The 14,409-nt window shown below is 35.8% G+C and overlaps 2 protein-coding genes across 5 annotated transcripts; both read left to right on the top strand.

The window, feature by feature from the left end:
* The first annotated feature begins 92 nt into the window (after positions 1 to 92).
* Positions 93 to 6,933, top strand: LOC111796847 (probable inactive heme oxygenase 2, chloroplastic). Of its 4 annotated transcripts, none has more exons than XR_002815432.1 (6): positions 93 to 784; positions 3,082 to 3,305; positions 3,692 to 3,799; positions 3,903 to 4,021; positions 5,774 to 5,984; positions 6,814 to 6,933. XR_002815432.1 is itself a non-coding variant. In XM_023679631.1 (5 exons), exons 1-4 carry the CDS (start codon positions 226 to 228, stop codon positions 3,993 to 3,995), a joined length of 984 nt encoding a protein of 327 aa, XP_023535399.1. In that variant the 5' UTR covers positions 93 to 225; the 3' UTR covers positions 3,996 to 4,021; positions 5,778 to 6,125. The 4 variants fall into 4 exon arrangements, 2 of the variants coding, with proteins under 2 accessions (XP_023535399.1, XP_023535398.1); XR_002815433.1 differs by lacking the exon at positions 6,814 to 6,933 and adding an exon at positions 6,123 to 6,807; XM_023679631.1 differs by lacking the exon at positions 6,814 to 6,933 and having other exon boundaries at positions 5,778 to 6,125.
* A 2,851-nt stretch (positions 6,934 to 9,784) lies between these two features.
* LOC111796846 (polyadenylate-binding protein RBP47C-like) lies at positions 9,785 to 13,395 on the top strand. The gene is made up of 6 exons (XM_023679629.1): positions 9,785 to 10,406; positions 11,321 to 11,801; positions 12,157 to 12,224; positions 12,307 to 12,437; positions 12,572 to 12,668; positions 12,971 to 13,395. The coding sequence occupies exons 1-6, from the start codon at positions 10,083 to 10,085 to the stop codon at positions 13,124 to 13,126; spliced, it is 1,257 nt and encodes a 418-aa protein (XP_023535397.1). The 5' UTR covers positions 9,785 to 10,082; the 3' UTR covers positions 13,127 to 13,395.
* The last annotated feature ends 1,014 nt before the right edge of the window (positions 13,396 to 14,409 follow it).

Here is a 14,409-nt window from a genome sequence, read left to right as displayed (position 1 = left end):
TTCGGACACTATTACCGTGTGCGCGCGCGCGCGTGTGAAGAGAGAGAACTTATTTTGTAACAGATCTGAGACCTTATACAAAAGTAGATATCAGATGGTCTGCAAGCCCAACCCAGTTTCGTGCTCTATTCAGGCCCGGCCTTCTTGTTGTCAGCTTCGATTCCAAGGATACCGGCGAAGTCGGATACCAGAACAACAATCTTCAGCCTGACTGTTCCTGTGACGATGTCGCTGCCGGAAAGCGTATCGCTGCGTTCTTTTGAACGAATTTCTCCAACTTATGCTTCTGTTTCTTCCTCCTCCTTAGGTTCTTCGAGACCTTTGAGGAGTTGTACAAGTGTAGCGACTCGGACGATGAAGTTCAGAAATGGAGGTGCTCTGAGGTTGTGCTGCTCGGATTCAAATCATTCTGCTCCTCTGCCTTCCACGACTGCGACAAGCACGGGCTCTGCTCCGCCGGTTCTGAAGAAGAAAAAGAGATACAGGAGAGAGTATCCTGGAGAGAGCAAAGGCATTACTGAGGAGTTAAGGTTCGTCGCCATGAGGCTTCATAATGTTAGTGGTAAAAAGTTATCTGGTGACGCTGTGGATTCATCCAGCGAAGTTGAAGTAGAGGAGAAAGACGACGGAAATTTGGTGTTGAGTGACGATGATAATGATGAGGATGGGGATGGTACACAGACTTGGCAACCGAGCTTGGAAGGGTTCCTTAAATATTTGGTCGATAGTAAGCTCGTCTTCAGCACTGTGGAGCTAATCGTTGATGAATCCAGCGACGTTGCTTGTAAGATTCCTCCCAGCATTTTCTCTTCCAGATTGTTTATATTTCGTATAACCAAGATAAGAGGATGCATGATAATGTTGCTGACTAATATAGGTTTCTGTGACTGTAGTGATTTGTGTTGTCGGGACTTAGATAAATGGTTACACTAGGTTATTAGGATTTCGTGTGTAGAAGTTGGTACTATTTTTGTTCTGTTTTAAAATTTCGGGTTCTGAGTTAAGTTCTTATTTATAGATTTTTAGATACTCACTGCTCCTTAGCCTCTGGTTGCTTGTTATTCCTTTTGAATCTTTTCAGTATCTTCTGATGCTGGCTGCAGGATATCTCTCTGATGCTCCCTAGATAACTTTCAGGGTCTTGGTTCTTTGTTAAGGCCATAATTTAGTGGAGACATTCCTCTGTGGTTCTTCGACACCTTTTGATGGAAAGAAACCATCGACTTTTTCAAGATACTTAGATGCCAATATTTGTTTTTGTAAATTTTAGAGATATCGCTATCGGTCTAAAATTTGTGCACATTAAGCTAGGAGTTTGTTACTTTTCAACTTTCCTCATTGATCTGACGGCATTCTTCTAATCCCCACTCTGCATTGGGTGGTTCTCGTTCACCAATGTTTCCTTCAATATTTTCCTTATCGAGATACATTTCTAAAATTCTTATTTTATTATTCATCCTTGTTACGAGTTCTCACCAAAGTATCAACGATAATAGATAAGCTTATCTGTGATTTCTTCTGAGAAGGTTCTCGAGGGGATGGGGGTATGCGTAACATGAATTGGGAGACTACTCAGCTTCCTAAATTGACGGGTGGTCTTGGAATTGGAAATTTTCAGCACCAAAATTTAGCTCTATTGGCCAAATGGATTTGGCATGTTCTTAATGAAAATAATGCTTATGGTGGAAACTTATTGATGCTATGTACCATGCGACTGCAATTGGGAACAGGTGGCCTCGATCCATTCTATATGGTTCTTGTAAGTCCTTTCCAAGATTTATTTGTCAAACAGTGGACTTAATTGCTGGTCGTGTTCAACATTGTCTTAGAGATGGAAGCTCTACCTTTTTCTCGAAGGACTCTTGGTTAAGTTGTGGAATTTTTTTACTGTTTTCCTGTGCTTGTACCGGCTTACTTCTAATCCTGATGCTAATGTGGCAGATGTGTCGGTTGCGGCAACTGATACATAGAACTTGCGCCTTCATCGTAATCTTAATGATTTGGAAACAATTGAGTGGGCTCATCTTTCACACCTCTTGTCTTCAGTTAGATTACAGACTTTTTCATGACACTTGGACTTGTCCTCTTCTTAGAGGTTACTGTTAAATCTCTTATGGAAGATCTGGTGGGTATTGTTGATTCACTTTTAAGGGACCTTTATGCAGTGACTTGAAAGGATACTTATCCTAAGAAAATCAAAATATTCTCTTGGGAGCTTAGTCTTGGAGTTAATAATACGGCTGATCGATTACAACAACGAATGCCTTATATCAACCTATCTCCTTCCTGGTGCATCACATGCAAATCTAATGTTGAGTACCAAGCCATTTATTTATACATTCTCCATTTGCTTCCCTGTTTTGGTTTAGTATTTTGGAAGCTGTTGGTTTGTCTTTACCGTTATCCAATAACATCTTTTATCTCCTTGCATCTATCTTGGTGGGCCATCCTTTTCGTGGTTCTTAGAAGGTCCTTTGGCTTGCCCACAGTTCTCTTTTGGTCTCTTTGAGGTGGAAGGAATGGTCGTATTTTTAGGAATTTCTTCTTCTCTTTCGATCATTTTATGGAAATTGTTCTTTCTTATGCTTTCTTTTGGTGCAAACTAAGTACCCTTTTGCTCATTATAGCTTATCTTATTTAATCTCCAATTGGTAGGCCTTTATGTAATTCACCTCTAGGTGTTTGGAGTTTTTGTTGTGTTTCAACGATCTAATGAAATTGTTTCTCTTTTTAAAAAATACAAATTTGTGAGTGCACAGATGCTAGGGTTATGGTTTCTACTATAGCTGCTGGACATTTGGTACTTTTATGATTCTCTACGTTGTTCGAATGGTTCTCTTGAGAATTAGTAGTAATTGGATGATATGCACTCTTGACTAGTATTTTCGAAAGTAAATCAACTTAGTATGAGTATTAAGTTTTTGATATATTGAAAAATGTACTCAAAAGACATGTACAACCAATAGAACAGATCCTGTTGGAGTGAGGTTAGAACTCACAAGGTCATTTATTGTTAAGTGACAGATGGTGTTCCTTTTGTTTTTATTTGCAAAAGACTGAAATCCAGTATTTTGATTCCAGATAGTTACTTCAGAAAATCAGGGTTGGAACGTTCAGAATGTCTTGAAAAGGATCTAGAATGGTTCAGTGCACAGGGTATTGTGATACCTGATCCGACCAGTTCAGGAATTTCTTATGCTAAGTATCTGGAGGAACTTGCTGAGAGGAGTGCCCCTTTGTTCCTTTCCCATTATTATAATATCAACTTTTCACATATAGCAGGTGGGCAAGTGATAGCGAAACAGGTATATGAAGCCTTCTGATGTTTTTGATTTCACAAGTTGATGCTACTGGGATCTGAGATTAAAAAAAAAGAAAAAGAAACGTATTGCATAACCTCTTCTCTTAGAACGTATTATACAAAGATGATTAGGTAGCCTCTCCCCATGAAGGAGGTGTCTCTGATGTGATTTTATATTTGAGTCACGAGTTATAAACTAACCATCAGGCGTTGTTAATATCATAAATAGTGTTCGATGACTTGTGGCTTCCTTCATGCATAAGACGCTGCACAAGAAATAATTTTTATCCTAAAAAATATTATAACTTGAGATTTACATATATGCATGGTGTTATTGCCTGTTAGCTGATAAAAAAATTATTATGATTTTTTTTTAATCTTTTTCCAAAGGTTTCTGAGAGACTCCTTGAAGGAAGAAAGCTTGAATTTTATACATGGGAAGAGGATGCAGAAGAATTACTGAAAAACGTTCGTGAGAAGCTTAACATGCTTGGAGAGGTTGATTTCGTAGAATATTCAGTAAAATTCTATTAGTGAATGCTGTTTTTAGCTTCTGCTTTACTATTTGATAACCTATGCTGCTATGTTGGCACTAATGCAGCACTGGTCTCGGGATGAGAAAAATAAATGTTTGAGAGAAGCAGTCAAGTCATTCCGCTTTTTGGGAGAGATAGTTCGACTGATCATCTTATAAATGCTATGACTTTGAAGCTGTTCCCGGTATGCAGCAATATTGTTTATGCTTCTCTTTATTCCTTTGGTTCATTCATAAGTTAATATGCTTTGTCTTACATTCTCAAAGGGCACAAAACTAGAAAACCTAGGGGCCGACAATTTGGTTAAGGCACGCATTTATTCACACTAGAAGAACATATAATAACTTAACATCCTTCAGAAAATACATTAATGTTTGATGTATTTCAAAACATTATTCATTAGTTGTTTTCCAATGTTTTTTTTTTGGTACTTGTATGTTATCCATCTACTTCTCCTTCCTCTTTCCATTGCTGCTGCAAAATATCATCCTTTCTATTCATTGTTCCTCTTCCTCATCATTGCCGACCTGCAGCCATCCTCTATCCATCATTAGATTCATTACCATCGGCTGTTTAGATAGATACCTGCCAACATACAGACACACGCAGAGAAGTACAAAATTTTAGATGGTCGAATATATGAAAAGGGTAATTGAAATAGTGGTTCTTCCTTAATCATTTAGAACTTAGTTCCAGGTAAGTGAAAAGATGTGTATTTTTTATTCTTGAATTTTTTTTTAAACAAGAAAGAGGAAAAATAGTCCAAGGGCTTGGGTAAAGGAAACCCCCTCCCCTCCAAAAACAACATGAATACAGCTTTTGGATAGTTGATAATAGGAGCTAAACTTTAGATTTTGGATGACATGATTTCTATCAAAAAGAAAAGAAAGAGAGGGGGTGGAACACTAGATGTTATTGTGTTGCATGTTGTTTGCTTAGGTGGGGGTTGTTTACTGCATCTATAAGAAAGATATTGATGATTAGTTGGGTAATTGTAAACACCGGAAAATATTGAGAACAGAACTAAATCCTATGGAAAAACTAAGTACAACAGGTCTTTAGGAGACGGTTCCTGTACATCATTTAACATGAAAATTGTTTCATTCTTTTCCGTTGACCTGAGCTGCAGGGTTCCTCTTTGTACGTTGACATTAGTCTACCAGATCTTTTCCAAGTGTTGATAACCAGTACCTAGAAATCTAATGGTAGTAAAGTAGCTCTTGCCAGACAAGTATAGCACGAGAACCAGCATTGTCGTTTTGATGTTCTGTAGCACAGCGTGTATTGCCTTGATAATTTTATGATGGTAGGGAGGTTAGGGTAATTTTATGATGGTAGTGAGGTTAGGGTGTGAGGGGTCCTATTTACATGTTCCATCTTTGTGAAGCTGCCCACTTCTCCGATTAACATGTCTATTAAGATAAAATGCAACTTTCGCTGCAAAGCAGTCTCCACGTATTTTTCATAGCCTTGTGTTTTTATTGTTACTTTCAATTGTATTACTAGGTCCTTTCATCCTTCGTCCTACCTTTAGTGTTCGATGCCTTTCAACACCATTGGTTTAGGTTAGCTGATAGCTTCACTATTTCGTTCGAACTACAACTTGCAATATACTGTCGTCCATTTAACATCAATTTAGATGGTGCTCTAGTTCTTTGTCAAGATTCTTGTCATATCATCTTAATTTTTTAATTCAATAAGCTTTCCTTTGATTAATCTTCAAGTGTTATTAAATTACTGACTATATATGTAACCATATGGTTATTGTCGAAACAATTAATTGTGTTGTAGAAACTGGTATATGAAGATGAATATGAAAGTTAAACCATTCAATAGTAATCTAGGCACATGGTCTACAATCAGAATTTGAATTCCACAAGATAAGGATGCTTTTATTTGAACACTTCCAATCGATAATGGAGCCTTTTCTCCACAGGTAGGAGTTGACAATGCACAGAAAATGGCTCTCTTATTCAATCAATCAAACTTGCAATGAATCTACAGAGTTGCCCCCATTCAAGGGCTTCGATACTCTGATTGGTAATCAGTGATTTTGGCCAGTGGTGGCTGAAGACATGGAGCCAGTGACCTTCCCCAACTTGAGGAGCTAACTCCATTATTTTCAACATTCCATCAAATGCCATCAGGTACACGTCCCAAGTACTTTTAGAGAACCATTGGATTCATTTGACTTGCCTTTGGTGGGGTTTAAAGCTTTCTGCACCTTTCTTTTTCTCATATATATACACATTTTTTTTATATATATATTTCAAAACCATCACCAGTAATGCGCACTTGGTCAATTATCACTTTCACTTTGCCTAGTGGCTCAACATCGTTCAAGACAGTGACACTCAGCACAAAATCAAATTGGCACTTTCATTCTTGATATAGTTAAGAATCTATTGAAAATACTAAATATTAGGTTCTATATTTCGTTTATGTTCTGAGTTATTATATTAAATATTTAGTCTTTAAATTTTAAAAAACTTCAATTACATGTTTGAAATCTATAATGTGCTTCTGCTTAATATTTCTTATTAATTCTATTCATAGAATATTGAGATGACATGTTCATTAACTTATATAGCCATTTGCTTCATATTATATTCTTCGATATAAATAAATCCTTGAATTGAACCATTAGCGTTCAATCGACCTGAAAGGCCATAAAAAGGCACTTCAAAGCTTTAGGAACTCATCTAATTTTAATTGAAGTTTTCTAGAACAATATTATGCACTTTAAAGCATATCAGGGAAAATATATGGCAATTCTTTTGTGGGAAAAAAAAAAAGAGTAGAAAATACCTTTCATGATCAATATGTTGTGCTTTTGTTTTTTTTTTTTTTTCCTTTCTGGTGAGAAATTTTGCCAAAAACATATGTTCAAGAGATATTTTGCTGATATTAATTTGTTTAAGTTATGTTTCGAAACTATTAATAGAACTCCATTCTGATCATATTTAAAAATTGTAGAGGGTGGAAGTTGTTGTATAGCTTGTTGGTATGGTATGGTATGGTTATTTGAGGAGATTGGAGAACAGCTCAAAATGCTGTTCTATTTAAGATCCAAAGTCACAGCAAACACAAAGGGAAGAAGAAAAGTGAAAGAAACAGATAGCCATTGGAGGGCAAATTTTTCACTGTTGGGCTTGGGAGCATTTGCCGTTAGAAGTGCTTGCTTTTCAGCACACTATTTTTCAATCTAGTGAGATCCCCCCACGAATCTCACCCATTTCATTCTCTACCATCATTATAACTCCCACAATATCAAGAATCTTGATCATTCTATTCGCATCTTTTTTTCCCATTCAAATGGATGTGATATTGTACTTACCTTTTTAATTATCTTCGTCTTAAGTTAGCGCCACCTTCTCATTTCTAGGCTGAAGAAGATGAATGTCTTGGTATGGCCTCGATAATCATAGGTATGATAACATGTTTCTATTGAGTTCAAACACAAAAGAGTAAATGTTCTTAATCAATTAAATTATATGTTATATGTTTAGATCGACAAGTTGTCGAATTTTGACTTGTAAGTATAAACAAAATGGTGGACGAGAAAGGAAGCATTAATGGAGGTAGCAATGGGGGAAGTTTAGTCAAACATGGGTTCGGTAGTAGAAAGAAAGGTTGGTAGTGGGTTTGGCACTTTGGGTTGGTTTCTTTATTCATTCCAAAATAGCAAGGGATTCCATTTGGATGAAACTGAATATTCCTTAGAAATGAGCCATTCCAAAATGAAACTTCCTTTTTCTGCATGGAACATGCAGAATTGGTAATGGAGCAACAACAATTTTTTGCCATTTCACAAGAAATCCCATCTTCTCTCTCCCCCCTTCACACTTTTTCTCTCTCTACGAGAATCTTTGGGCCACATAATCATTCCCTCCTCTCCCCTAAAATTCCAATTTTAATTTACTTTTTATTTTCCAAATTCAAATTCCATGAATCTAAATTTTTTATTTTCCCATTATTGTTATAGGTATTATTTTGGCTAATTTTAATTCTCGATTATTGTTTTTATTTCGAACCATTCATTCAATTTCATATTTGATTCTTATTGTAAATTTCATATTGTAAATTTGAATTCATTCATTCAATTTCATATTGTAAATTTGATGATGATTCATTTTTCGATTTTATATTTTTTTAAATTAAACATATGAGTTATACTCTCATGCATATATATTTATACGATACCAAAAATATTGTAAGCAAGCATAATATGTAAAACTAAAGATTAAGATTCTGACCAAATAAGTTCTATAAAATAATAAATTAAAAAAGTGTTTAATATCTAACTTAAAAATTAAATGTTGAGAGGTTATAAATGGTTTTAGAGCCAGGCACCAAGTGGTGTGTATTGGCATGGTGAATTGTAAGATCCTACATAGATTTAGACACCAAGTGGTGTGTAAGATGGTGAATTGTAAGATCCTACATAGATTTAGAAGGAACGTAATATTTCTTACAAGAGCGTGAAAAATATTTGCTAGCAATTGACTAAGATTATTATAATTTAATAATTTCAAGAAAATAAGATAGAGTTGTATTTACCTACGATAGATTTTTAGTCAGCGAGAAGCTGAAATAAGCACTTCCATAAAAAAAACATGAGTATCTCCTTGTACCAAAATCATGCTTATAAATACTCCTCTTTGCTCAAAGCTTGGAACCATCCCATACTTACCTTTCTCTTATCTCCCATCCCTTCATATTTCTCTCTCTACACAAATGACTGTAATCAATTCCATCCATATCGCCTTCCTCATTTTATCTTCCATTTGCAATATATCACACACCCATGGAAGGCTGCTGCCCATGGAGCATCCCGTCGTCGGAAATCTTCGCCGCAAAATCGTTGAAACTGCCGGTGTTGCTCCTCTCGGGACGAGGCCACCGGCATTTCAACACAATACCTCCTCTCCTGGCGACGGCGACGCCGAGGTGCTAGGCGGCGACTTCCGTCCGACCACCCCGGGCCACAGTCCTGGAGTCGGCCACTCTCTTGCACCAGCAAGCCACGTGGAGTCGAAAATCCATTAGAATTTATGATCATTTATATAGTTATATGTTATATTAATCATGATATTCGTAGTGACTTAGTTTAGTTGTATATTCATATTACCAACTGCATGTTCTATTATTATGTATGATTATCTGTTAATTAATGAAGCTTGATTTTATTATTATTTTCTTTTATTTATTTATTTTTTAAGCTATTTCCATAATTAATAAAAATAAATTAGTGTCCTATGGTTAAGAGACAAAAGTAAGATATTACTTTTTGAAACAAATCATAGTTTTTTTATTTTTTTATTTTTATATTTAATTTATGAATTTATGAATTTATGAATTTATTTATAGGTAGATTGGAGGAATAAAATTACACTAAAATATATATTAGTCTAATTATTGACTCTAACTTATCCAAACCAATTATTTTGTTTAAAACTTATAATGCTAAATTACATTTATTAATGGATTTCTTTTTATACAAAACAAAAATTGCTTAATTATTTAATATTTATTCTGGGACATACTCGACTTAATACAAATTTAGTAATTTAATATTTTGTGTAATGTATATAATTGTTATATGAATATAGTTTAATTTATATTAATACAAACTTATATTTAAGTTTAATTCATTGAACAAAATTTATATTAATGATCTTAATTTTATATTTTTTTATCAAATAACTTTTATATTATAGAGCTTTAAAAAATTATGAGATAATCTAATAAATTATGATAGTATTAAGCTTTAATCCAACAAAAAATTGGGTTAATTGTATAAAAAGTTAAAACATGATTAAATTATTTAGAAATAAAAGTAAAAAATTTGATAAATTTATACAAAATTAATTTTTCTAAAATTAAAAATAAATAGAAAAACCTTTTAGTAATTTAAGAGTTGATGGTTACAGGATAATTGGCGGCGGATGGAGGCAAAGGCCGGGGAGAGGAAACTGAAATGAACAGCTGAGATTAAGTGTGTTCCTTAATCGTAGGGTGTATATAGACAGCCCAAAAACCTTCCGGTTTGTATTTTCGTCATCCTCATCCTCAGGCTTAGACCCTAATCCAGTCCTCCTCTTTCGGCTTCTTTGGGTTTCCTTTTTTTGCTCTCAGATTCGGATTCTTTTTCCTCTCATTCCATTCAGATTCTTTTACCCTTTTCAGTAAGGGTGTACATTAAAATCTGCTCCATTCTCCTTGTTAATACGGAGGAAGATAAGATGCAAAGCAACGGTTCTGATTCGCAGCCGCAAGAACCAAATCAGCGCCACCAGCAGCCGCAGTCGTGGATGTCAATGCAGTACCCGCCGCCGGCTATGGTAATGCCGCACCATATGATGACGCCTCCGCATTACATGGCGCCGCCGCTTCCTCCGCCGCCGTATATGCATTATCACCCCCAATATCAGCATCACCATCTCCCTATTCAGCATTCGCAGCCGCTACAGGGATCTGGTGGCGAAAACAAAACGATTTGGGTGGGTGACTTGCATCATTGGATGGACGAGAGTTACCTCCATACCTGCTTTGCTTCCATTGGCGAGGTTCAATTTTCTCTCTTCTTTTTCACTCATCTTTACGTTTATTATCGATGATGATTATTTGCTGATTTTCTGGAATCGTTAAAGTTCTCATATAAATCAATCTTTTCTTATTTTTTTTATGAAATGATTCATTCTCTTCCTGAACATAAGGCTAGAAATATTGAATAATTCCCTTTTCCGATTCATCCATACAGTTGTAAACGTCTACTAGTTTCTAGTTCTGATGATTTTTCTTTTTGGAGGTTTGCGTACTTCATTGTCGTTGTGCAATTTGAACACAGAAGTGCAGAACCAAATGACAATTATAAGTTTGATCAAACATTTGTTTTTTGGGAAAAAAAGGTTTTTGCTACTTTTGAGAAAGTGAGAATTTATTGGAGTTTTTTGTTGCGATTGGTTTACATTTTCTGATATTAGTAGGTTAGAGTATAGAATCTGCGTAAAAATGCAGCCGTATGTTTTGCAAAAATGTTGTTTTGGCATTTGACAAATTTTAATGAGAGCGAATTGGCAACTGGTAAATGGTAAAGCAGCATAGAAGCATGTTATAGGACTTTTTAGTCCTGTCTAGAATGGCTTTATCTTCTAGCCTCTTAAATTTACCACCTGTTGAATATTGTGAAAAGGGTATGAAGAAGTAATGGAAGATCACATTCTCTAGCAATTGACATTGACATTTTGTTTCTGAAGGAGGTTTCTTTTACTGCTTTTTATATTTATTGCTCTGTATTCAGCTATGTACATGGATTTTCTAGCTACTCTATCTCGTTCTTTTCCCTACTTTTTCGAACCAAATAATAAAAACATTATCCTAACTGTTTCCAAACAATCTTTTTTGTTGAAGAATCTTGAATTGTTCTTAGTTTGGCATGATCATGTTGAACATTGATTGTTTTATTTCCTGTATAACGCAGATTTCATCGATCAAGATCATTCGTAATAAGCAAAGTGGTTTGTCTGAGGGGTATGGATTTGTAGAATTTTTTGCTCATGCAACAGCTGAAAAAGCTCTTCAGAACTATGCTGGAGTGCTCATGCCAAGTACAGAGCAGCCTTTCCGCTTGAATTGGGCAACATTTAGCACCGGTGACAAGCGATCAGATAATGATCCTGATCTCTCTATTTTTGTTGGCGACTTAGCTGCGGATGTTACTGATGCTCTGTTGTACGATACATTTTCTAGTAAATTTCCTTCTGTTAAAGCAGCAAAAGTTGTCATTGATGCCAATACTGGTCGTTCCAAGGGTTATGGTTTTGTGCGGTTTGGAGATGACAATGAAAGGTCTCAGGCCATGTCTGAAATGAATGGTGTATATTGTTCGAGCAGACCTATGCGCATTGGTGCAGCAACGCCTAGAAAGTCTTCTGGATATCAGCAACAGAATTCTTCACAAGGTATATTTAAATTGTATGGTTACAATGTAGTGTGCATAGCCTAAAACCACTTCCAAGAGGGATTAGGGTTAGTCTTTGGGGAGGACATGCAATTCTGGAATAAGTAAAGATATGGAAGCTTTCTACTTTTTCCGGGGCGTTTGGTTCAAGACTGGGGGTTATGAATAAAAAAGGATTGTGAAAATGAAAACTATAATGCTAACAAAGAAATATGTGTTGTGTCTTCCTGTCTATCAATCAAAAAGGGTTTGATTTAATTCTTTGAATGCATGTGTTCTGAGGGTTTACTCATGGTTGTACACTTCCCTACCCCTTTTTGACTGCTTATGCATATGTTGTCCTCTGTTTATTATAGGAGGATATTCAACAAATGGTCCCTTAAGCCAAGGACTCCAATCTGAAGGAGATTCTGCAAATACAACTGTAAGTTGCTTTGGTTACTTTTATCTGCACAGCTAGAAATTCCACCTCGTATTCTTGGGTTTAACCTGAGCTTTCCTTTTAGATATTTGTTGGAGGGCTTGATCCTAATGTCACCGATGAAGATCTGAGGCAACCTTTCTCACAGTATGGTGAGATAGTCTCTGTTAAAATACCAGTTGGTAAAGGATGTGGGTTTGTTCAATTTGCCAATAGGTAAAAAGTTCGTGATCTGGTTTTCCTATCATATAAACCATGAATTAATAGTGTATCTATCTGGTTATTGGTTTTGTCAACTTGTTGATTTTTACTAATTTCTGCCACATATTCTTCTCAATTTTCCTTTGCAGAAATGATGCTGAAGAGGCCTTGCAGAAACTAAATGCAACTGTAATTGGCAAGCAAACTATTCGTCTTTCTTGGGGCCGAAATCCAGCAAATAAGCAGGCAAATTATCTTCTCTCCTAGTGTGAAAATAATAACAAAAAACTTATGCATTACTCTCTCAATTTCCATGCTTTTCCTGAATGAATAGGAAAACAAAAAAAAATGAGCTGTTTTAAGAACTTCAATTAAGTATGAACCTTTTATTTGAACCTTGTCTCAGTTATGGAATTGAATTTGGAAACACGTAGCCGGGGAAATGTTTGGTTTACATTCCTTCTTAATTCTTACCATCTGTAGCGGCCGATTTAGGTTGATAAATAGTCTTAACAGCATTTTTTCTTGCATTTGTTGAGGTGTGGCAGTTCAGAGATTTTGGTAACCAGTGGAATGGAGCTTACTACGGGGGGCACATATATGATGGCTATGGATATGGTCTGCCGCCTCACGATCCAAGTATGTATCACGCAGCTTATGGAGCTTACACTGTATACGGAAGCCATCAACAACAAGTAATCTGAACACAGAAAAGCTCATATTAATCCTTGGGCGCTTTTCAAGTAGAACAGCTGAAGTTGCTTCAGCTTCTGGAATTCACTTGGTTTTAGATTTTTTCTTTTTTCCATATTAATCATCCTTCCATCAGCCTAGAGGAACTGAATTTTGATGACCTGAGCTAGTTCTCTCATCTTGTAGGGAATACTATATATTTATTTCATTCAGATTGATAACAAACTTATTTATTAGAATATATATATATAATGTTGCAATAGTGCATGCATGTTACATACACAATGTCTCGGTTATACCTATTCTTTGGTCAATCTTTCTGTTCATCTTTTTCAACTAGTTTAAGAGTTTCGGCCTTTCGAAATGCAGGATCGATTATTACTTCAGTAAGATTATGTTCATTTGGTGAGAATTTTGGATGTTTTTTTTGGCATCTGAATCTTATGTTCTCTCTGTTAGAATGGATTTGTGGGTAGGTTGGTATCCTACATTAGGTATGAGTACACTACATATTGACTTTGTTGGACAGAGCAGTACACTTCTGAATCATCACCTTTTCCTTTAATATTCTTTACTGTTCAATTGCAAGTCTGCAACTTCCTTTCGATCCATGGAGATGATTCAGAAGCATGATTGAAAATTGAGTGTCCTTTGGGGAAAGAAGAAGAAGAAGAAGGGACCCCTCAAATCAAAACAGTGTAAACAGTGTTGCACTGCGATTGGGAATTGTAAAAGAGGCTTTTTAGATGGAAGGTGGGTGTGCCATGTCAATGTCACAGCACCGCCGTTGCCCTACGGCTACGGCAAAAGTGCAGCAGCCTGCTAAGAAAAGCATAAAGGCGTTTTAGCACGGCAGGTCCCCACCCCCCACGGCTGTAATTGGCAGCGCCATAGCACTTTCTTTTACATTGTTATGCTCAGGTTTCAAGATTATAACTGGATTTTGTTGAGATATATTATTTATGGAATATATCCTAGATATTATATCTTAATATTCTTCAATTTATGGTTAGATTTATAGTATATTTTATTTATTTACCAGATTTAGTTAGATATATATTTTTTTCTATTTTTAGGTATTAGTTGATAGTTTGTATCCTATTTAAACGTGGTAAACATGAATGAAGATCATACTTTCGATCCCAATTCTATTTCTATTTCTCATTCTTAACATGGTATCAGAGCACCGATCTTGATATTCCTAATATCAAAGCATCGATCGTGGTATTCCTAATACCCCCTTGGACTCTGAGTCCAAGGGGAGTATTACCTAAAGCCAAACCCTAACCAATCA

The sequence above is a fragment of the Cucurbita pepo genome, chromosome LG06 (genome assembly GCF_002806865.2).
Source record: "Cucurbita pepo subsp. pepo cultivar mu-cu-16 chromosome LG06, ASM280686v2, whole genome shotgun sequence".
Lineage (NCBI taxonomy): Eukaryota > Viridiplantae > Streptophyta > Magnoliopsida > Cucurbitales > Cucurbitaceae > Cucurbita > Cucurbita pepo.
Note: the sequence above shows the minus strand (reverse complement) of the source record. Positions and strands in the feature narration are given on the sequence as shown.